This window comes from Kryptolebias marmoratus, linkage group LG2 (assembly GCF_001649575.2).
Source record: "Kryptolebias marmoratus isolate JLee-2015 linkage group LG2, ASM164957v2, whole genome shotgun sequence".
Lineage (NCBI taxonomy): Eukaryota > Metazoa > Chordata > Actinopteri > Cyprinodontiformes > Rivulidae > Kryptolebias > Kryptolebias marmoratus.
Window position 1 is genome coordinate 11,449,747 of NC_051431.1, and position 22,159 is coordinate 11,471,905.

General features: G+C 42.7%; 1 protein-coding gene across 1 annotated transcript in view; it reads left to right on the top strand.

Moving 5' to 3' along the window:
- The window catches only part of LOC108240831 (protein jagged-1b), a 56,213-nt gene that overhangs the window by 4,986 nt on the left and 29,068 nt on the right, over positions 1–22,159 (top strand). Inside the window, exon 2 of the mRNA XM_017424621.2 lies at positions 2,007–2,336. Coding sequence (XP_017280110.1) covers positions 2,007–2,336 — 330 coding nt within the window. The remainder of the gene's footprint in view (positions 1–2,006; positions 2,337–22,159) is intronic.

Genomic DNA, 22,159 nt, shown 5'->3' on the forward strand with positions numbered 1-22,159 from the left:
CAGACGAGCCGATGGTCGCAGACAGAGGGAAGGAGATGACAGAAACATTATACAACTTGTTCTCAGGCCGAGAAAAAGAAGTGAGGAAGAGGAGAGAGAGAGTGTAAGCAGAATCCCGAGCTCCCCCCTGGGAAGGGAGAGGGAAGAATAAGAAGGGAGTGGTGGCGACACATTGTAGAGAAAGAAAGAAGACGAGGCGAATGAAAGGAAGTTGGTGTGTCTCTTCATGGCTCAGACGGGAAAGTTTGTTTTGATTTTCCTCCACAGAGGTCAGACGCAGCTATGGGAATCAAAGTCATTCCCTTGTTTTTCGTGTTTCCTCCTTTTTCTTCTCTCACTTTGCTGTCTGAGAACTGTTCTCTCGTAACATTCAGACTGAGGACCGGGTCAGAACCAGCTCGGCTGGTGTCGATCCAACCTGCGGCAGAAAGCTTCAAAAACCAGAATCAGAATCTTTTCACCAAACCGCACTTAACAAGAACTTAACTAGTGCTTTAAGGTGCACAAAATTGGCTTTTCTTCCTCTCATTTCTCACAGAAAAGAAATCAAATATATCAGTTTCGCTGTATGTTTATTAAAGTAGCGATCCTCAAAAGAATTGGCTTTGCATGCCAATGTTTTAAGCAAAGACCTTACTCTATTTGTTAGCACTCAGAGTATTTGTTGGGTCTAACTTTCAGCTACGACTACATCAAACTGCAGCTTATTATCTGTAAGAATGACTGAGTTATATCAATTTTTGTGTTTGGTGAAAGGTTTTAGCCGTAGCAGCCATGTTGACTTGAGTCGACTCCCAAAGTCGATCAGTTTTAGATGCATAACCAGGGATCACTTCCTGACAGATTCAATAAAAATCCCCTCGGTTGTTCGCAAGATATTTCGCTAACAGACAGAAAAGCGCGACCGCGACCCGCCTTCCCCAACGTTGGGGCGGCGACGAGACGCACGCCGTACGTTTTGAATTTGCGGGAACGAGACGTGAGCAGCCGGGTGAAAGCGGAAAGGCTCACGTTTCGAGACCTTTTTTTTTAAAGATGCCGTCACAGCTGGAGCAGTTCTTCATGTTCTGATTAGAGGGAACTCGCAGCAGAACCCCCCCTGCCCCCCCTGCCCCCCCGCAGGGACACTTTCTTTGTTGAATCCCTACGAGCCGCACGCACACGAGTCAAACGAAAGAAAACACCTCAAAGCCTCCGGTGTTTTGTTTTTCTGTTTAAATCTCAGTGAAAGGAGTCGGGAGCGTTTCTGTGCTTCAGTCTCAGATCAGGGCTTCTTCCGTACATCTCTGTGTTTGGGACGCCTATCGCTCAACGCTGATGATGTTTTTACTCGTGTCTGAACTTTAACATTAACCGTCAGAGTCACCCCTGTTTGTCTGTTAGCAAAATATCTCATGAACCACAGCACTGGTTTTAATGGAACTCCCTAAAAAGTAATTATTTGATTTACGTCTACGACTGATTCACTTTCAGAGTCAATCTGATTCAAGATGGCTGCCACAGCTAATCAACATTAGCCAACACAAAAATGTCTCCATGTCAGCCAATTTAACAGGTATAGAGCTAAAACTTGGTGCGGTAGTAGCTGAGAGTCGTTCATGGCGCAGACTCTGACCGTATCATGGTGCTGAACATTATTTTTTTAAGGTTTTGACTAAAAGAGCTACAACTTTGTCATCTCTCAGGACGATCTTAAACCTTAAAGTCTGGCATGAGAGGCGGCGGCCGGTATTCACTCCTTTAAGAAGTGTTAAGTATTTATTTTTTTATGGGTACACTAGTTTTTGAGCGTTAAACACCAGTAATAAAACATAACAGCTTCCTTTACGCCCTCTCTTTTTAACTCCGCTGCAGATAACACGCCCGGTTCTGGTTCTGTCTCGTAAATTTGTTCACCTGTTGAGTTTTAGTGACTTTTCTCCTGCTGAGAACGCATCAGTTTGATAACAGATAATAAAGTTAGCCTCTTTTTGTTTTTTGTTTTTTGCTGCTCTGTCTGGACTCAGGACGTCGGCGCCGCGGGGGTGTTCGAGCTCCAGATCCGTCACTTCCAGAACCCGCACGGACACCTGCAGAGCGGCAAGTGCTGCGACCTGCGGGCCGGCGGGGGGCAGCGCTGCTCGGCCAGGGACCAGTGCGACACCTTCTTCCACGCCTGCCTCAAGGAGTACCAGGCCCGCGTGATCCCCACCGGAGCCTGCACCTTCGGCTCAGACAGCACGGGCGTCCTGGGCGGAAACTCCCAGTCGCTCCGCAACCGAGGAAACGACGGAGGAGGAGGAGGAGAAGATGGAACTAATGGACACATTGCCATTCCCTTCAAATTCGCCTGGCCAGTAAGTACTGGGGGATGTGCTAGTATACCAGTATGGTTACCAAGGGAACAAGCTAAGCTTCAAGTACAATACAATCCTCTCAAACCAAGGCTAGATTTGAATGATGATAGCCCCTCGCAGGCAGAGTTCACGCTCCTTCAGATGCTTTAGCTTTCTCTAGTAATGGCAGTCATTATCACAGCGTTTCTTCACGTGTGGAGCAGACAGTTACTTATTTGTGCTAAATGTAAGGCTTTCATGGGCGTCTATGGCAAACAGAAATGCCCTTCTATTAAAAAAAAAAAAAAACCAGAAACCTTTTATCTTCACAGTAAAAACACAGGAAAACATCACAACCTGGCTTTTATCAGGACGATCACTCCTAACCAGGCTGAGAAATAACTCGAGCAGACCAAAAGTCAAAATGTTTTTGTTTTAATTTTTATTCAGAATCTGATTTATGGCTATTTAAGCATGCCAGAAATCTAAGTTGTTCTGCTGGGTGTAGAACAGATTTACTCCAAAGTTCACAGGAATGGTCACTACATTGGCTTGTGTCCAAATGAGTGCATTTTTATTTATTTTTTTTCCACCAGCCTCATCTGTCTTTTACGTTTTATTCTTGGCCCGTCGTCTGCCTCGATGGGGGGTGGGGGTGGCCGGGGCTTCTGGACCACTCGTGAAGCCAGCGAATATATTAAATGACAAGAATCCGAGCCAACCCCCCCTGCTCTGCGTGCCAGTCAACATCTGAACGCAGGAAATGTTAAAAATTACTGAGGAAAATGCTAATTCCTCATCAGTCAGAAGCTCATGCTCTGATTATTGTCTTCCATCCTGCGGCTGGCTTTAACGTGCCGCGGTTTCATTCTTTAGGCGTAATTACCTCTGAGGAGGTCATGTTTTCTGTAGAGCTGGTTGATTAGTTAATTAATTAATTGAAAACCAATGAACAGATTTTGATGAGGAGACGCTGAGAGTTGTCACAAGAAACGATCGCATGAAAGTTGACGAGTGATGATAATCAACCTTGGGAAACATAAAGGCTCTAACTTGGTGAATTTTACAGATATGGAGCTAAAATTGGGTGTGGTTGTAGCTGACAACCACCCTCCTGCATGGCAGCAGATCATGCAACGTTTCGCCCAAAACTTTATTGACAAAGTTTGACTAAAACGACTGTAACTCTGCCTCTTCTCATCAGAAGATGATCCTGGTTTAAAACTCTGGCGGGTGATATGCATTCCTTCAAGAAATTCTGTGCTTTTCTAGTTTTTTATTCGGCCCGGAAAACTCTGTTCATGTTTTGGTCTTTTAGCCACTTTTCCCACAAAGTCCTTGAACCTTCCACGCCACATTTAAATGACTGGACCTTGTTCCCTGAAAGACAGAAAGAGGAATTTGCAAAGAAAACTTTGTTCCAGTGTGGCCCAAATCCACCTCTTTCCGTCCGTCTCAAACCCTCCTCGCCTCTTCTTTCTTATTTATTTACGTTTTTATAAATAATTAGCAAGATAATAGCCAGTGCTTGTTTATGTGAAGAACTGGAGCCAGAGAGAAACCCTTTAAAGCGATTTGGAAAGCCACAACTTTCTAAGGAACTCTAAGAGGTTTAGATTTTCATCCCGCTTTTGTTTTTCCCCCTTCCGACATCATCTTTGCCTGAGATCTTTCCCTCTTATTGTTTCTCATAATAAAAGTATTACGGAAAACGGCAACAGTACACATTACGAATTCAAAGCCCGGGTGTGTGACGTGGCGTAAATCCCCCCCCCTCCGTGCGTTCGTCCCTTCAGAAGACGTAAGGTTGATGTTTTCTGAAAGCTTTGTGCTAAAACTGTTTGATGAACCTGATCGGGATTTGCCTTTTTATCCCTAAATAAGATCCCTGTTCCTACACAGTCTCATCAGCAGCACACACACACACACACACAGAGCTGGTTTAGGTTTCCTGTGTGATTATATCAGCTCATTTACCTGTGAGACTCACTGTCCCAGAGCCAATTATCTTCCCTTATCTGTGTACAGTTTACTTCAGTGCGCACGCTGAATCCATACAGCGTTCGCGTCACACTTTTCTCTCTCTCTCTCCTCTCCTCTCGCCTCGTACGCCGGGAATGTGTGTGTGACTGGCAGGTGCGAGTGTGAGAAAGTTCTCCTGGAGAAAGCCTACCTGGATCAGTTTCAGGGCTGCGTCGCGGGGGGCGGGCCGGGGCCGCCACCATGGCAACCTCGGCGTGTTTTCAGCTGAAAGGCCGGCTTTATCTGGCCATCTCTGGGAGGGGAGGGAGGGAGAGCAATCCTCCTGCCCCAGGTGAGGGGATCAACAGGTGAGCGCAGTCATTATGAGGAAAGGTGAGCTCTTTGCCCCCCCCTCCCCGACTCCCTCACTTGTCTTTTCACCCGCTAATCTCTTCAGGGGAACGTGTGTGCCTGCATCTGCCTCTGAATGGGAGCATAGTTGTAATTCGTTGTGTTTATTCCACCCCCCCATCTCAGGCTGCCGTACATCTGTATCAGTTTGTCTGCTTTCTGGTGTTTAAAACCCAGATTTCAGCTCTGCCTCCAGGTCATCGGCGGCCTTACGTGCAGTCTGAGAAACGTGACTCTGGTTTGAACCCGGGATCTCAGACGATCAGCAGTCTGGGAGGTTTTAGCCGCTCTGCAGAGATTAGACAAGTCCGTAGACTTAATAAGTGGAGAGTCGTTTCTTTAAGCGGCGTCTCTGATGGTATTGATTCATTTTGGAGCCTTAAACCGCACCGAGGAACTCCGAGTTCCTTTCTGATGAGTCGGCTTATCTGACAAGATTGTAAAAAAAACAAAAAACAAGCTGATTTAGAAAGTAAAAGGTACAGAGGAAGGGTTTTATAGAAAAATCTACAACAGTGGTTCCCAACCCACCTCAGGAGGGAGCAGGAGATTTTAATGACAAAAAGGCTGTCAAAATATTCTGCTCATGGACAAAATAAGTTAAAGGAAAAGACCTATCAGACCTATTGTAGCCCTTCTACTAATTTTCTTCATTAAATTGGTAGCCCAGCACCACACTGGATGCTATTGACCACAAAGACTAGGTTTAAAGGTGGAAACAATTATATTTGAATCAGGAGCAAAACAAATTCATACAAACAATCAGTTATGTAACCAATCTGCAAAAAGAAAGCTATAGTTGTAAGGCCTTTCAGTTTCAGTTCAACAAAGCAAAAACGAAAACAAACCCAGATAGGTTCAAAAGTTCGAGTCCATAATTTTCCCATGAGGTCCATAATTCAGAGTCCACGGGTCCTTCCAACTCAACAAGCGGGGGTAGTTCTTAAAAAAGGTTCTTGTGTCAAGGGCCGCTCGCCATCGGATTCCACAGGAATATGGAGTCACCTAATAAAAAAAATCTGACCTATAGAGAGGTCAAAAAACATTCATTTGGTTGTAAAACACTTCAATTTAGACGACTAAAGCAAATGTTTGGTTTATCTTTAGCTATAGCTTCAATCTTGGTTTTAAAACCTTTTTTTTCCATGTTAATACATAAAACAGAATCATTAAACAGTAGAAACCTTGGTTTTCAAAGTGTATATGGGTCCAAAGCTTGTGTTCTGGTGTGGTTGGGAGTGCTGAGCTGACAGATTTAGGTTTTATAAGTGGGAGCAAGAGGAGAGTTTGGAAAAATAACTTTGTAAATTTGTTTAAATCGATAAAAGATTTTACTACCAGCTACTGATCGCAGTGGTTTAAGACTTTCTCTTTGTTAAAGTGACCTGTAACGCAGGTGCCGCAGTAATTCTGTTCAGACGGAGCGGGTTTTTAATCTTCTTGTTAAGCGGTAAAACTCACGTCCCGCGGCCTGATTTGCTGCCGGAGGCCGTAAATGTTTCTAAGTGGCTCAGACGCCCGGCGTAACGTACTGTATACACAGAAATGTTTTATTTTTACTGCATCCTGGTTCGCGCCGTCGTCCCTGATAAATCGTGTGTTTGCTTAGATATGAGTCACATGTTTTTGTTATCTGTCCGTGTGGCACAGAAAGAGCGTTAACAGCCAGGAGGAACCGAAGCTAAGATAAGGTTTTAGTGCTGGCATGACTGTTAAAAATGTTTGTTTGTTTTAAAAAAATATATGTACTACGAGAGGTGGGGTTACTGCTACTGGCTCACATGTTGGTTGTGAGAACCGGAAAATGAGCCATTTTTGATCTTAAGGTAGAGTAATGAAAGTAAAAGCATTTTAAAGTGTTTGATCTGAATTATCTAACTTCATGTGGAGGTTTTTTTCCCCATTAAGATCACACGATCCTCACGAGCCCCTTTTAAATCCCCATCAGAATGATTAAATTTAAAGTTCCCATATAGTACTTATAAAAATAGAAAACAATCCAACACGAAATGATTCAATTCAACACTCTGTTGTGTATAAATAAATAAACTATTGGAACAGTTTTACTAATTACAGTCATGATCTACCAGTAAGATGCGTTGCACTAATTTCAATTTAAATAAACAAAAGTTTATTCAAAATAAATGAAAGACACCATCTTTAAGAAAACACACCCATTCCTTTTTACATAACAACTAAATCCTCACTGAGAATTCCAACTGAATAAATATATAAATGATATAAATAAAAAAACATATTTTTTCAGTTTCGAGCTGGCATTTCACTGATGGAAATGTAAAACAAAACTGTCAGGTTGAAAGGAAAGGAACCCTGAAAGCAGACTCGTGTTTGGAAATAACTAAAGAAATATTTATTTTAAAGAAAGAGAAAACCAAAGGGGCTGACGCGGCAGCAAAACTAAAAAACAAAAACTTACAAAAAAAAAAGTTCCTGATTCAGTGGTTAAATCACCTCTTCATGTTCTGCAGAAGCCTGTTAATCACCCATTGATTCAAATCAGGTGTGTTGGAGCAGAGGAACAAGTGAAACATGCAGGATGGTGGCCCTCCAGGACCAGGATTGGAGACCACTGGTTTAAAACATTCAGAGGAAGTTCTCGTTGTTTTACGGGAACAGCAGCTTATCACGCTGGTAAAACCGAAACATCTCAGGTTTGTTTTTTTTACCTCGTTCTTCAGATTAAACACGCCTCAAACACCAGAGGGAACGCGGAGAACATTCGGTAAAAGCACTTTGTTTGATCAATTACATAAACGGTGCAGGTGCCCGTCATTTTCACAAACACTGAGTGAACACTGATTAAAAAAAAGAAAGTTGTTTATATAAATGACAGCCCCAAAGCAACCGAACAAAACAGAGTAATCCACTGGCAGTGACAACAGGCAGCAGTTGTGACTGAATTGCTGCATTTTATCTGTCTTTGAAGCAAAAAAAAAAAAAGAAATACAACAACCGGAGCTTCATTTTTGCTCTTCGTAAATTCAGTGCAGAAATTGGAGGGGGCAAAAGCACCATTAGGTTTGTTTTACTGCTTTTCAGCGTGCAGCGAGCATCCGGCAGACGTGCAGGTTGCTTCGATGAAGAGACGAGAACAGCTGGAAGTCTAGTTTGTGTGACGAATGGGAAGAATTTCTTTGGACTTTAGTTGCCTTCTCATTGATTTTCTGTCCACTCCTTGTTCCTGACCATGATGGCGTGTTGAGCAGTGTGTGGATAAAAATGAAGAAAAAAGGACAAATGGAGGATTAAAGAAGTGTTGGACCTCAAAACAAACTATCTGCAGCATAAGAACAGTGGTCATGTCTGCAGAAAAAAAATAAGATAAAGACCTGAGAGATGCATCAGTTGCTCACCTGCAGCTCTTTGGGAATCACCTTGTTGGTGCTGAAATACTATTTTCTGGCTGTGAAACTGAGTTGTGTTTGGTGTTTTTAATAGATTAAACCAAAGAAATGGAAACAAATTGTGTCTTCCTGACAGGCTGCTGGTAACAGTGCCGAAAGATCAAACTGAGAATATTTTATTCTGTTCGACACGTTGCTGGTTCATCCTTTGGGTTCAGGAGTCTTTAAAACCCTAATTTATAGGTTAAAGTTAAGAGTAGGGGTGTGAATTTGTTCGTAATTATTTCATTTCTCTTCAAATGTTCGACCCACAGTGCAGGGCGAATTAACACAGTAACACTGTTTAAAGGAGAGAAACCAGTTTTAACGAGTCATAATCTCAGCTGCCGCTTCATGACTTTGCACCGTTGCTTGTTTCATGTTTTAGCTTTAAAAATGATTGCGTCCACACCGTTTGGACTTGCAGTGAATTAATGCTTACTCACCTCGAGTCCTGTAGCTGAAAACCCTTCTGATGAAACAGAGGCTTCAGGTACAGAGACCTGTGCTGCTGCTAATCCTGCTAGACAGGAAACCGTATACCGCATTTTCCGCACTATAGGGCTCACTGGATTATAAGTGGCACTGTCAATGAATGGTCCATTTTCAAACTTTTGTCATATATAAGGCACACTGGACTATAAGGTGCATTAAGCGAAACAAAAAGGCCCCGTCTTTTCGGAGAATACTGCACCGACGTAGGTTCGTGCACCGAGCCCTGCTCGACTATAACTGAGCCTTTATGCTGCGAGCGGTGCGGCTTTGTAGTTTATCAGTCGTACTAAAACATCACGACTTCTTACATATATAAGGCGCTCCGGATTATAAGGCGCACTGTTGTTTTTTGAGAAAACTGAAAGCTTTTAAGTGCACCTTATAGTCTGGAACATACGGTATTTCTTCTTGTTTACCAGTCCAATGGATCAATACGGAGGGGGATGCACGTTTCCTGGCAGGACAGTAAAGCTGAGCTCACCCGTGACCGTAGTTTCCACTCACTTCTTAGTTTCCTTTCAGCATAAAACTTGAGTGGCAAAAACAGATGTTGGGGCAGACTTTCTTTTGTTTCCTTCTTTCTTTTGTCGGCAGCGGGGATGGGTGGAAGGTGTTGTGTCAAAAAAAAAAACGCCCACCGACTAGAAAGGCAGCGTTAGCCGGGTACCAGTGTTAAAACAAAAAGGACGATGTTGCGACGGTCACATTACCTAAACTTTTATATATATTTGAAAAGTCACTCATCTTTAGTTAAGAGGCTTAAGAAACAACAACCAACAATGCCTTCAGAACATTTGCACAGTACTGTAGGTACGTTGTAGTTTCTGGGAAGCTCGCAAACATCCTCAGACACTTCCTGAAATAGTTTGGTCCTTGAACTCAGGTTTCTGCAGACGATTTTATTCAAACCCAAACTATTATCCTTTCCTTTTACTGTAGAAACCGATTCTTCGGGTTTAATTTGTTTCGTTCGTCATCTCCGACTCGTTTAGGTTTGAAGGCGGTGAACAGAAAAAGGGACAAGAAACTACTCGAGGCATAGCTTCTCACTTCCACTTTTAGAGTAATTAAAGGAGCGCACTTATTTACTTTCCAGTGGTGAAACAGAACAGAGGGCAGGTTCATTACCTTTACACACACACACACACACACCCACACACACACACACACACGCCATTGTAACCTGTGCATTCCTGCTGTGTGAGAGCTGAGCCGAGGAATCAATGGAGGGAAACTAAAGGCAAGGAGCATAGTTGGAGCTTTCTTTTCCTCTTGAATCTCTCTTTCACTCCTTCTCTGCACGCCGTTTATGCTACCATCTCTTTTGTGCCCTAATTGACTCTCCTACGCAGCCTTGCATGCCTGCATGTACGCCGATACCGCCGTGCACGCGGTCTGAACGTACACGTCTGCAGCCGTGCAGACGCGCGCGTTTCCGCCCTTCAGTCCCTTTTTCTATTCCCGCCTCTGTTTAGACACACAGATCGTGAATCCGTCGGGACGCACATTCCAAAAAACACACACAAAGGTTAATTCCTTCAGGATTCGAAGCTCGTGTTTTTTTTAGAGATAAGTTAATAAGTCCGTGGTAAATATCTCAAGGGAAGCGCGCTTTAATGATTTCATTTGTGTGCAAATTGGATCGAGAGCACAGGTTTCTTTATTAAAGAGGCAAAGCGAGTTTGATTTACATGATTGCAGTGAGATTGCCGAGTCGGTCTCTGGATGTGTCATTGTGTGTGCAGATCACAGGTGCACCAGCTTAAAAACGGACACAAAACAGTAATTACAAACAACGCTTGTCTGTTTGCGCCGCCCTTCTGACGTCTTTGAGCCATCGATTCTCTCCCACACAAACACACACACACACACACGAATCAGTTTTGTTTTTCTTGCAGAACTGCCCTCCGGTGGGTTTCAACCCCACGGCGTCCCTGTGGATTTCACAGAACAGGAAAAGTTACAGTACATCTGTCATGAAACCAGATTCATCCCCCCCCCCCTTCTGTGGTTTTCTTTGTTGCTAAAGCTCAACGAGGGAAACCACAAACATTTTGAGCATCCCATTGTGAAATGTTCAACAATGAGTCACTGCTGGTTTTATCCCCCGTGCTCCTACGGCCGCGCGCCGAGATCTTCGCGCTCTTACGTCAGCGAACGTGTTTATACAGACAACGGCTTTGATTAAATTATCAGATTTTCGGGAATTGCTTGATATAAATTGATTGAAAGAATTGCTGAGGCCTTCAAGGGTCTTAGGTGCAACTGATTTGGTTTAAACTCTTGTAAGCAAAACACTTAAAACTCACAAAGCGTTGAAGCTTTTATCTAGTTGAGGAGTTTAATGCTTGGATAGAAGTGGATCTCCGAATGTAAGCCCCAATCAGAGGAAGTTGGGAGTTGCAAATAAAACAAGAAAGCAGTCATTTTAACATTTACTGTGACTTTTATTGTACTGCAGGCAGTTTGAACCCAGGATATTTCATCTATTGTCTTGATTTTGTTTGTTAAAAAATATCCAGTCGCAAGATTTCAGGCCTGCAACTGTAGCCGTCAAGTTAAGACAAAAGAGGATATTTCCAATAGTCGATGTCTGTTACAGCAGGTCATCTTGCGTCAGAAAATCCCATCAATTATGTTTAATTGTCCTGTTGTACAAACTGCCTCTGTTAGTGTGTCGTAAGGACATGGGATCCTTGATAAAAGTGGCAATTTTTCCCCCCTGAAATCAGCAAACCTGGCGTCTCGTGCTCAGCAAACCTATTCATCGTTGTTTCCAAAAAAAAAAAAAGGACCCGAAATCCGTCATGTATGTCGGCTGCTAAAGATTGGCTCTGCTGTAGTCAGCCATGACCCTGGTGGCGTGCCAGGAAGGCGATAAACTTTTCTAAAGAAGAAGTTTAGGTAGAAACAAAGTTTCTGGCGCGGTCTCAGGTTCCCAGCGCTCTGCCCGTCTGCCTGTTTCTCCGGGCTCTCTGCGCAGTTTTCCTTTTAAGTTTAAAGAAAAAATGTGTTTAACGGTGGATGACTTTGTGATACTTTAGCAAAAATAGGAAGAATTCCCTCATTTAGGTTTTAGAACCTGTCAACCTGCAGAACAACTTGGCGCACCAGAAACAGGAAGTTTTAAAGTTTTAAGTTGGTTAAATAATCAGAGATTTATTGAATTACTTCATAAGGTTAATGTTGTGGTTTTTAGTTGACTATGCACAGGTGATCAGTAAAATATTGCAACTTTTCTGCTTAATTTCCGCTAAGATCAGTGGTTTGTGAGGACTAGATGTCTGAAACCACACAACGCCGCCCCAAACACACACACACACACACACTAGTCCAGTTCTCTCAGTAATAACCCTCCAAAAGACGTGGAGCAGCCAGACGAGGTAATTTCCTGTGGAAGTCGGGGTAATCGTTTAGTGCGGCAGAGAGTCAGGAGAGGAAATGGTGAACAGAAAGGAAGTGAGGGCTAGGAGGGCCTCGGCCGCTGGATGAGCTCAGAGAGGGGCACAGGTGTTTCGGGTGGGGGTGGTGGCGTTGCGTGTCATGGCGGGGGTTTACTCACGCTGCTGAGAGAATCATAAGCAGCGGGTGGGGAGGACAGGATAGGGACGAGGCAGGCTGACATGTCAGGAAGCCTCTGTTGCTCCACGGCGATTGAAGTGGCGGCGGCGTTCAGCCGAAGCCAATTAACCTTCCAGGAATCTGGCCGTCGGGCCGGAGAAGGAAGACGGCCAAACAATGGAAAGTAAGAGTGAATTTCCCCAAATACAAAGTCACATTGTTTTTCAACAAATGGTTTTGGTTAAATGCCGTGTAAACGTTGGTTCTCCACGTTCCTCTGTAGAACCACACCGATAATAACGACGTCAAAAACTTGCATCTCCAGATGTCCTTCATTGAACTAACAAGCTAAAAACTACATACAGAGACTAAACTTATGCTACTTTTTCCCCATTTATGATCACTCTTGTCATCTTTTGTAGCAGTTATTGTGAAAATATGTCAGCTGGAGTTATTTTTACATTTTATTTGATCTCCGGGGAGATCATCTCAGGACCCCCAGCCTGGTGTTTTGTGACCCACAGCAGGGTCCCGACCCCCAAGTTTGGCAACCACTGCTCCAGAAGAAAGTGCAAACATCATTTTGAAACTCAATATGTCCACTTTGAGCACCATTTCAGTCTCCAAATGCAGACTTAGTTCCGTTATCATCCATTTTAATTCTCTTTTTCTCCTCAAACAGACACTTAAATATTGTTAAAAGTGGAAATTTGTTGACCGCTGTATCAGTTTTAGATGATTTTTACCAACATACGCCAGTTTTTAGCTCAGTAGCTGTACAGCTGACGGGATGATCACGTTTTTTTTTTTGTGTTTGCTGAGGTTGTTTAGCTGTGGCAGCCATCTTTAATTGGGTTGACTCACAAAGTTAATCAGTTAGATGTACGTCCAGTGATTATTCTGAGTTTCACTGAAACCTGTCTGCTGGTTCATCTCATGTTTTGCTAAAAAAAAACCAGACAAATGCACAAACATCACTGCCGTGAGCAATAATTAGGTGATTTGTTACAAGTGTTAATGAGATTATGTTTAATAGAAAATGTACCCGTGAAGTTTTGACCGTCTTTCTCCGAGCTGCAGTGAATGCAGCGTGATCTGAAGCTGAAGCTGTTGGGGGAATAAAAACGGGGAGACCTGCCAATTTATCTTCCCCTTCTGTGAGGTTAAAGGACCCTGAAATTAAAAAAAGATCTCTGAATAAGATGTTTTCAGAGCTGAGTGACCAGCTGGGGTTCTGTTGGAGCTTTTAGGTTGGTATGCACTTCAGACATCAAAATATAGTCTCCAAAACACACCGAAAAGTCATTTTCTTTATAATTTACTCCCTTTTTTTTTTTTTAAAAGAAGTATTCATTACTCTCCGTTCTGGTAAACACATTTAGCCAGTTATGCTTTCACTCTTTCACTCGTTCCTCTTGGAATGAAAAATGCCGGGATTCTTGTGCTTTAAAGGAAACAATCAGAGATCTGGGTCCCCCAGATTGTTAAAGAAAGCAGAGCGATGGCGGCGGCGAGGACACGGTGACAGTGTCCACGCTGTCGAGAGCGAGCGGGAAGATAAAGTCCGCTGCTAATTATGTCCACAATGGAAGAAAAACAGAAGAGACGTCAAGAAGTGTGAGAACAGAGACGTGTAATTATAGAGACGGGGCCACAGGAGCGGGGTGGGGTGGATGGCTGCACACTGGGGGTCTAATGCTTCGTCTCGAGTGGTGTGTGTGTGTGTGTGAGTGTGTGTGTGTTTCACCTGAGGGCAGGGAGATGGACGGGCCTGGTTAATATCCGTTGAGGGTTTTAAAATTCACATTTGAGCCGCCGTAACGTCTCCGGCTCCTTTGTGCGCTCGCCAGCCCGTCGACTTTGAAGCTTTGATGGATTTTCTGTCTTATTGTCAGAAAAAAGAATCCATCAGAAGCACAACAGCCATGTTTGACACAAAGCTGCTGAGACTGACGCTCCTCAGAAAGCTTGAGCGGTTGAATGACATTTGAGTTTTTTGGAGTGGAAACCAATCGGAGGCGTCTTTTCGGTTTCTAAACATTTCGCGGTGTCACTTACACGCCTATAATAAAACAAATATAGATTTGAAACTCGCTGAATTTGCCAAAGCCTGCTGCTCGGGCTGCAGGGATAATAAATGCATTGTTTTCTGCCGTTGCCTCAACTACCAATTGACGGTGCAGGTAAGGTGTCAAACGCTTAATCCGGCTCTCAGCTGCTGTCATGACAACCATTTGCATGTTTGCGCGAGCGTCTGTAATTGCATCGGTTTCCTGAAGTGGCAAAACGTCAGGGGAGAAGTTATAAATATTAAAAGTTGTGTGAAACATTGGCTGCTGATTGAATATCGGCTCGTCTCCTCTCTGAATGCGCGCGCACAAAACGCTCCGAGCGCGTTTGATAGGTTAGGAGGTCGAATCTGTAAAATGAGTGTTTGACACGTTATTATTTCCGAGGCGAACGCCTGAAGCTGCCAAAGGTGAAAACAGCAAAAAAGATTAGAGTTTAAATGAACAAACGAGCATAAAGACTTCTAAATACTCTTTAAATAAAACGAAAGGAAAGCAATTCCTGTTGTTTGTTTCTGCCGGTTGAAAGGACGAATTAAACCTTTAATTAGAAGCTCGCGCCTCCTCATCAAGGCTCCGGACATCCACAGTCCCGCCCACCTCGTTATTGAACACGCGGCGAGAAATGAAAAACACTTTGAATTGTGCCAGGGCGCAGTTCAATTAAAACAAAAAAGGCTGTTATGTTGAAGTAAGAATAATCAGCTTATTCAGGGTGAAAATTGCAGGTTAGGCTGTAATGACTGTGCTGCGTTCAGCTTTTATTGTAGCGGTCTCTGTTTTTTTTTTTTTTATAAATAACCTTTAAGCAAAAAGCAACAAAAATCATTTTAATGAATAAATCCGTTGCACAGTATCGTAGCCTGAACGTGGGATGTTTGCAGTGTTTGCACTGTGAATAAAATATGGGTCTATGAGGTTTGCAAATCACTGCATTGTTTTTATTTACTTTTTTACTCAACGTCTTCATAACTGGGGTTGTAGCTAAAACTACATTCATCTAATTCACGAGCGTCCTGATGTTTCCTCATCATCTGTGCCCCGTTTGTAGTGCCTCAGAGTAACACCTTCAGCTGTAATTAACCACCAAAAGGAAAAAAAAACCCAGAAAATCAATCTTTGCGCTCGTTTGGTATTCAGGATCTGTCCCATAACGCACATAAAACAAGTCAATACGTCGTGGGATTCTGCTGCCAGATAAAGTGTGTCCCCTGAGAAAAGTGTGATTTGCGGCTGATTGCAGAAAAAAACCCAAATCTGCATTTAATTAGTGTTGCGGGTTAATTAATACCAGTTAATTACAAGCCCAGCAGGCCGTGTTGACCATGGAAGTTACATTTATTAAACAGTCTCACAGTCAAATAAAGTCAAAAAGTCCAGAAGATTATGCAAATTAACAGATGTTTGGAATCTCTGGTTTTATTATGTTATTATTATTTGCTTCTTTTTTTAAAAAGAAACGCATAATGGTTTGTATAGCTAATGTTAAATTCTAGATCATGTTGCTGAAAAGCAGACTATCAGGAACAAAGAGCTTCTACTGATGCAGAAAATTGGCATTTTTTTAGTTTTATTCAATTATTTAAGGAACATCCACTCAACCAAACAGAACAATGTTTTTAAATTTCTTCAGATTTATTTGTGAAATCTTTAAATTTTGTCAACAAGCCATCTTTTTTTTTTTTTTTTTTGAATACCTTCAGTCTGAAATCTAGATGAAAACAATAAACTACACAATTATAAACAGCTAACATGAATAAATTCAGACTTTTTTAATCATTTTTTTCAAACACAACCTCCCTCTGAACCTCGGTGCTTCATTATAAAGTAGCTGGAATAACAGCAGCCATGTTTTCTCTCAGTTGCTCGGTGATTAAAGCCAAACTAATTCCTGTTATCGTCTGAAATGACGAATGGCGTGTTTTGTCTGCTGCACTCTCAAATTATTTCACATTACAAATGAGAGCTGTGTGTGTGTGTGACAACAAAGGTGAGTGACTCTGGACGTCTGTGTGTGTGTGTCTGAGCTGCTGGTATGCGTGTGTGTGTGTGTGTAAATATGTAAGCATTAGTGTGTGAGCTCCAAGGGGAAATTCCTCTCTTAGGGCTGGGAGTTCTTCCTGTCGTAGAGCTCTGTTTGTACAGCCTGGCTTTGTCGGGATATCCTACCCTGCCCATGTCTGAGGGAGGGATGGAGGGATGGAGGGGGCGCTGATAAGGGATGGAGAGACGAGGACTGGCCTGAAAACCAGAGCGGTGGAGTGGAAAGTGGACCAGTAGTAGCTGTGACAGACGGTTAAAGGATGATTCCGTCAAAAGCGTTTATGCAGCACAATTTGGCCCTCTGTAACAGATGTTTGCCCGTTGGTTTGAATTAATAAAGTCTGCCGTTGGTGCTTGTTGGGCTGCAGGCGAACAGAAACGGCATCAAGGTAACCAGACAGCCTGCAGCCCCGGGGGAAAGGAACGATTCATCATCCCCGAGTAGTTCTGCCTCTCTTGTTGCTGCCTTTTTGTTCTCACCTGAGTATGTGCTGCCTTCGAACAATCGGAGAGCGAGTCAGACTCCAGCAGGATCAGTCGCTGACCTGAACTCACAGAAATATCAGGTTGAGGTATTAATAATAAAAATACACACAGTCTCTGTAACGCCCTCAGATGCTCTGGATGTAGAGGAACTGAAAAACCCATCTATAGCGCTTCAAGAACCGTGTAAAGCTTTTAAACCACTGCTAATGTTTTTATATTTTACTTACAAGCAGCTAGACTTTCTTGTAATCTTTTAAACGGATCTTACCCGATAGTTCTCCGTGCTCTCTGAAGGTTTCAGGGATTTTCTTCGGATTTTAGCCGCTTTTTTGATTCTTTTCATTTATTTTTTTGTCCAGTATTCGTGCCTGACCGTGACTGTATGTTGGGCGGCTTGTGCTCCAAAAAATGAAGCACAAAAGAAGAAGCTTCTGCAGCAGATGGACGGTATCTGAAAGGCACGTCTTGAAGGAAATAAGAAAAAGAAATCCATGAAGGAGCTGAGAGTCATCCTCCTTCGGCTGATCGTTTACTGTGTGTCAAGGTTTCAGCTAGGAGCTCCTTGGGGATCACCTCAGTGGTGCTAAAATACTATTTTCTGTTTGTCAAACTGAGTTATCTTTGGTATTTTCCATAGGAAATGGGAACAAATTGTGTCTTTGTGACAAGCTGTTTGCAACAAAGTCCCCAGAGATCCCATTTAAAGGTGTCGACACGACGCTGGTTCATCCTTTTTTTTTGTTGCCTGAATAATTCCTAGCTCAGAGTTAGGTGCCTTAACGAACAAACTAACAATAGAAATGTTTCTGGAAACGGTCAGGTGTCAGAGTGGACAGATAATGAGTGAAAAAGCAGCCAAAGTTAATAAAAAAACATTCAATCAGAAGCATGAATAAACCTTCAGAGTTTCAGCCTCTGACAGAACGAACCTAAATATTCTCAGACAGCTGAGAAAACACATTTGAATTATTGATTTTCACGTTTTAGATCTGACAGATGCAGGTTTTATAAATAGGTGATTGTGGATGTTTCTAATGCAGCTGATAGAAAACTGTCAGGTGGATTATTTCCATTTGGGAATTTTTGTTTATTTGTTTTGGCTGCAAGTCAAAATCACTTCTGTTAAATAAACTGAAATTATTTCACTTTGGAGCATATAAACCAACAAAAAAAGGAAAGAATTACTGTTTATAAAAAAACATAACATTGTACATCGTGAAAGAAATAGAGAGCTGTAATGAGTCATTCTTTATTTTAGTCATTTTTGTGTTTGAACTTAGTTTTATGACATGTAGCCTAAGGTTGGGCGATTGGACGAATTCATCAACGATAGGCTGAGCCTTTCGACAGTCGTTTTTTTTAAGAGCGATTTTTTTATTTACTTTTTTTTTCCTCCACACCTCCACCCTCCCCCTTGTGCCACGAAGTTCAGCGCTGATTTATTCACTCAAACTTATAACAGAAAGAAAGAAAGAAATGTTCAGAAAACACATTTATTTGAACAATACCCACAGTGACAGACTGGCTTTTTTTAAAAACACAGTTCCAGTGTTTCTGTCTTACAAACCCTGCTAAGTGTGAAACGACAAATATAAAATTAAACTAAAACTAAAGAATAAAAATGAACTCCTCCAGCAGAGAACGTGTGCGCTTCCATAAAAAAACCCATCTTCGCCGCTGATTTTAGTCTTCTGCTGAGCGATTTGACCCGTTGAAAACAAATAAATGACTGAATATTTCTAAAAACTACAACGTCTCCGAATCAGAACAAGAAGATAAAAGGAAACTATTCCTTCCAGAAAGAGCTTATAAAGTCTTTGACAAAAAAACAAACGTGTTTATGTTATCGGGTTTCCGCAGGGCGCGAATACATCGCCCGTCGTCATTCGTTGGACTGACGAATATCGGTTGAAAAAATGTTACACATCCCCCAACCTTAATGTCGCTATAATAAATATGAAGGTTTGTGATTTGAAGTGATAATGAAGCACTTATTTGAAGCTTTTGTCCTTTTTAATCTGCCATTTGGTCTTTCTTTAATTTCTTTTCAATAATCAGTAAATGTTTGGGGCCAACTAGTAAAATCATGACTCTTAGCATGTAAAGAATATTAGAATTATGAACTTTTGAGATTTTATGCACCAAAAAAAAAAAAGCCAAAAACTTTCTTCCTTCTTCTAAAAGGAGATAAAACTGTTATTTGCCAAGTTTTAAAGAGAAAACCAGATTTTGTTTACCCGTTTTTTAACTGTTTTCTGCCTCTGTTTAAAGGAGAACTGTTGTTTTTCTGTCCTCTCTGACAACATCAGCTCCTCGGAGTCATTATCTCCACAAACATCAGTAATAACCTCACGCTGTTGTTTCTGTTGAAGCCAGGTTAATATGTTAGTTCATCTCCGATTGCAATCTCGTCAGCCTCTTGTTTTCTCATATTTTCCTCTTTGTGGACGTTTTCTTCTCCAGACGGTGATATAAACTCACGTCACCGCTAAATGAAAAGCTGCGTTGTTCGTGCCGCAGGAACCGTCAGGGCGGGCTCGTTGTCTAGAGGAATGTTTTTTAGACACTGTTGTTGCTGTGATTTTTTTTAAATTTGGTAACCATGGTTACTTTGGTTTTTCCTGACCTCCAGACAGCAGCCCCGATCGCGCAAACGAGAAGCTGAGCGCACGCCCATCCTTCCCGTGCCGTTAATCATGACTTACCTGGCTGCGCTCGCCTGGTGGGAAGTGAGAAAATGTGTGTCGAGGAGGAGGAATTAACAGAGAACAACAGAACGGCAGAACTTCCCTCAGGCTTTTACCTGCCATAACTAATATTTGGCAGATAGTGTTGGCAGAAAGAGGAGTGGATGGAAGGAAGGGTGAGAGCAGAGGAGTGTGTTTGGAGAAATGATAAGAGTAGAAGGGGTCCTCCAACAGGACATCTGGGAGGTAAGGCTGTTCTGTAGTTTATTAAACAACTCTTTCACTCAGGGAACATTTAGCTTCCTCAGGATTGTGTGGACTTTTATGAAGCGTATGCACATCTTACCTTTTATATTCTGGGCATTTTAGTGTCGAGCATCAGCTGATTGAACTAAGAGCCCGTTCAGACCTGGCACTATTGCCCCTTTTACACGGGCTCTAACGGTCCCGGCTCCATTCTACTCCGCTTGCTTTGCATGCGTTTCCACCGGCATTTTTTCGCGGTCGGTCCCTGCTTTGGAGCCGGGCCGGCCCTGCTTCGTGGGCGGCGCAAGCTTAGCTCCTGTTCACTCATTGGTCGTGGGTGTGACCAGATGCAAACACAAAGAGCGAAGGTAGGAATATAAACAACAGCGTTAGCTTACCCTGCAACGTTTATGCCGTCTGTCCCCCAGCTGAAGGCGCTGTAAAGCCTGAAATCTCCGGCGGATAACAGCTGTCCTACTCCGCGCAACAATCGCGGCATCCAGAGCATTTCTTCCACTGCGCCTCTCTTCCTGAAGCCTCAGGAGAATCCCCATAAAAACAGCAACAACACAGGGCCAACGTTGTCCATAGCGCTTCCATTGTTTATACAACTTGCGCTAAGTTTTCGTAGCGTATCCCCCCACGCTAGAGCCGGAGTAGAGCCGGACTTCTAAATTAGGGCCTGCGTAAAAGGGGCATAACATGCTCCCCTGACAGCTTCAGGTACGAGTGTTCACACCTGACTTTAAAGTCCTCCTGGGGTGATCAGATTCCAGCCACCTGCTCTAAACGCAAATAAACGCACAGCTGTACGATGCTGTCGTACAGCTGTGCGTTTCGCATTCAGTTCACCCGAACTGTTGCTGTCGTTGTTCTGACGTGGTTCAAAGTCACTTCAAGGTGTTCACGCAACTTTTATTCAGCTTAATTACGTAACCTAACAGATGTTGTATGAGAGAAGTAACAAAACAAAACCAAGAATTTGCAAAAACCCCCATTAAAGCCTCCTGCAGTGAGACAGCTGAAGGCGTGTTGGCAACATTTTCCTGTTTTCCACGCAGTGCTGCGTAAGGAGGTGAACATGTAACATAGGGCTGCTCAGGTTCTTGTTCTGCGATTGACACGACACACGTTATAATCCACTGACCACAGTGGGTCCGATCAACCCTAAAACAACCAGAACAACCGCTTCCACGAAGAAAACTGGTAGTAATTTCATTAATATAACTCTAATAAAATCCTGACTTTTATTGACAAGGATTCAGTCAGGTCATTATAAACTTTTAGGCCCCCAGAATCTTTAATTTTAGATGTTTAATCGTCTTAAATAAACCAACAGCTGAGCCCAATTTTAATAATTTCTAAAATGTTTTATTCTCACCCACTGCCGTTGACCACTGGATGGATTTTAATGAAACTATTAAAAAGTAATCAGTGGATGAATGTCTACAGCTGATTGACCTTTGGAGTCAACCTGATTGAAGATGGCCGCCACAGCTAATCAAACTAAGTAAACTTAAAGATAATAAGAGCTCACTGAATTTTACTGATATTGAGCTAGAATCTGGTGTGATATTTTCTGAGAGGTATCCTTAAAACATGCTTCAAACTTTGACAAACTGTGCCGGAGCTTCGTTTGAACGTTTGGCACTCAGGGCGGCGGGTGATATGCATTCCTTCAAGGGACGCTGGTTCTATTATAAAGTGTTTTTTTTTGTATCTTTGGGAAACATCCAGGTAAAAACTCAGCTGCCTGAGTGGCGTTACGTCGCGATAAAAGCTGATAAAAGTGTACGAGTCCACCTCTGAAGGGGGCTTCACGCCTGAATTTAACGCCATTGGATCGGATTGCGATCCGATCACCCAGGACAGATGTTAGTCACATAAAACTTAAAGACTGGCAGATTTAAATAAAAGGTGCTTATTTTCAATATCAAGAAAACAATGTGACTTAAAAAAATTTGACTGTAAGAAACATTTATTAGACAGGAAAAAAGCCACTTATTGACCAACAGACTCCACTCCGATGATCTGATTGGTTGAAACTTTAATGTAATAAATGCTGAGTGAGTTTTAACTTTCTAAAACGTGCTTCTCACACATTACTGCTTCCATATTAACCCTTTGAGCTCATTACATCAATATCGCTAACAAAACATCTAGTGGACACTTCTGTTATAATAAAATGTGTTTTTTTTATTGGTGTTTTGTGGCACTAAGTTGAAGGATGTGACTGCTCGCTGGATATGGATGCTCTGAGTCGGCTGCAGAATCCCTCAGCGTAGATGTAAATTATGAACACTAAACATGGCTGCTCGTGTCACTTTAAGACCAGAGCTAAACGACTCCAGCTGGTCCGTCTGTGGACTATCTGCCAGCTTTAATGAACTGTCTGCGTGACCCCGTGCAGCCCAGCACATCTCATTAGCATCCTGGTTTCTGTGTGTGGGAGTTCCTCCACTTCTCGCCTGCACACTTTT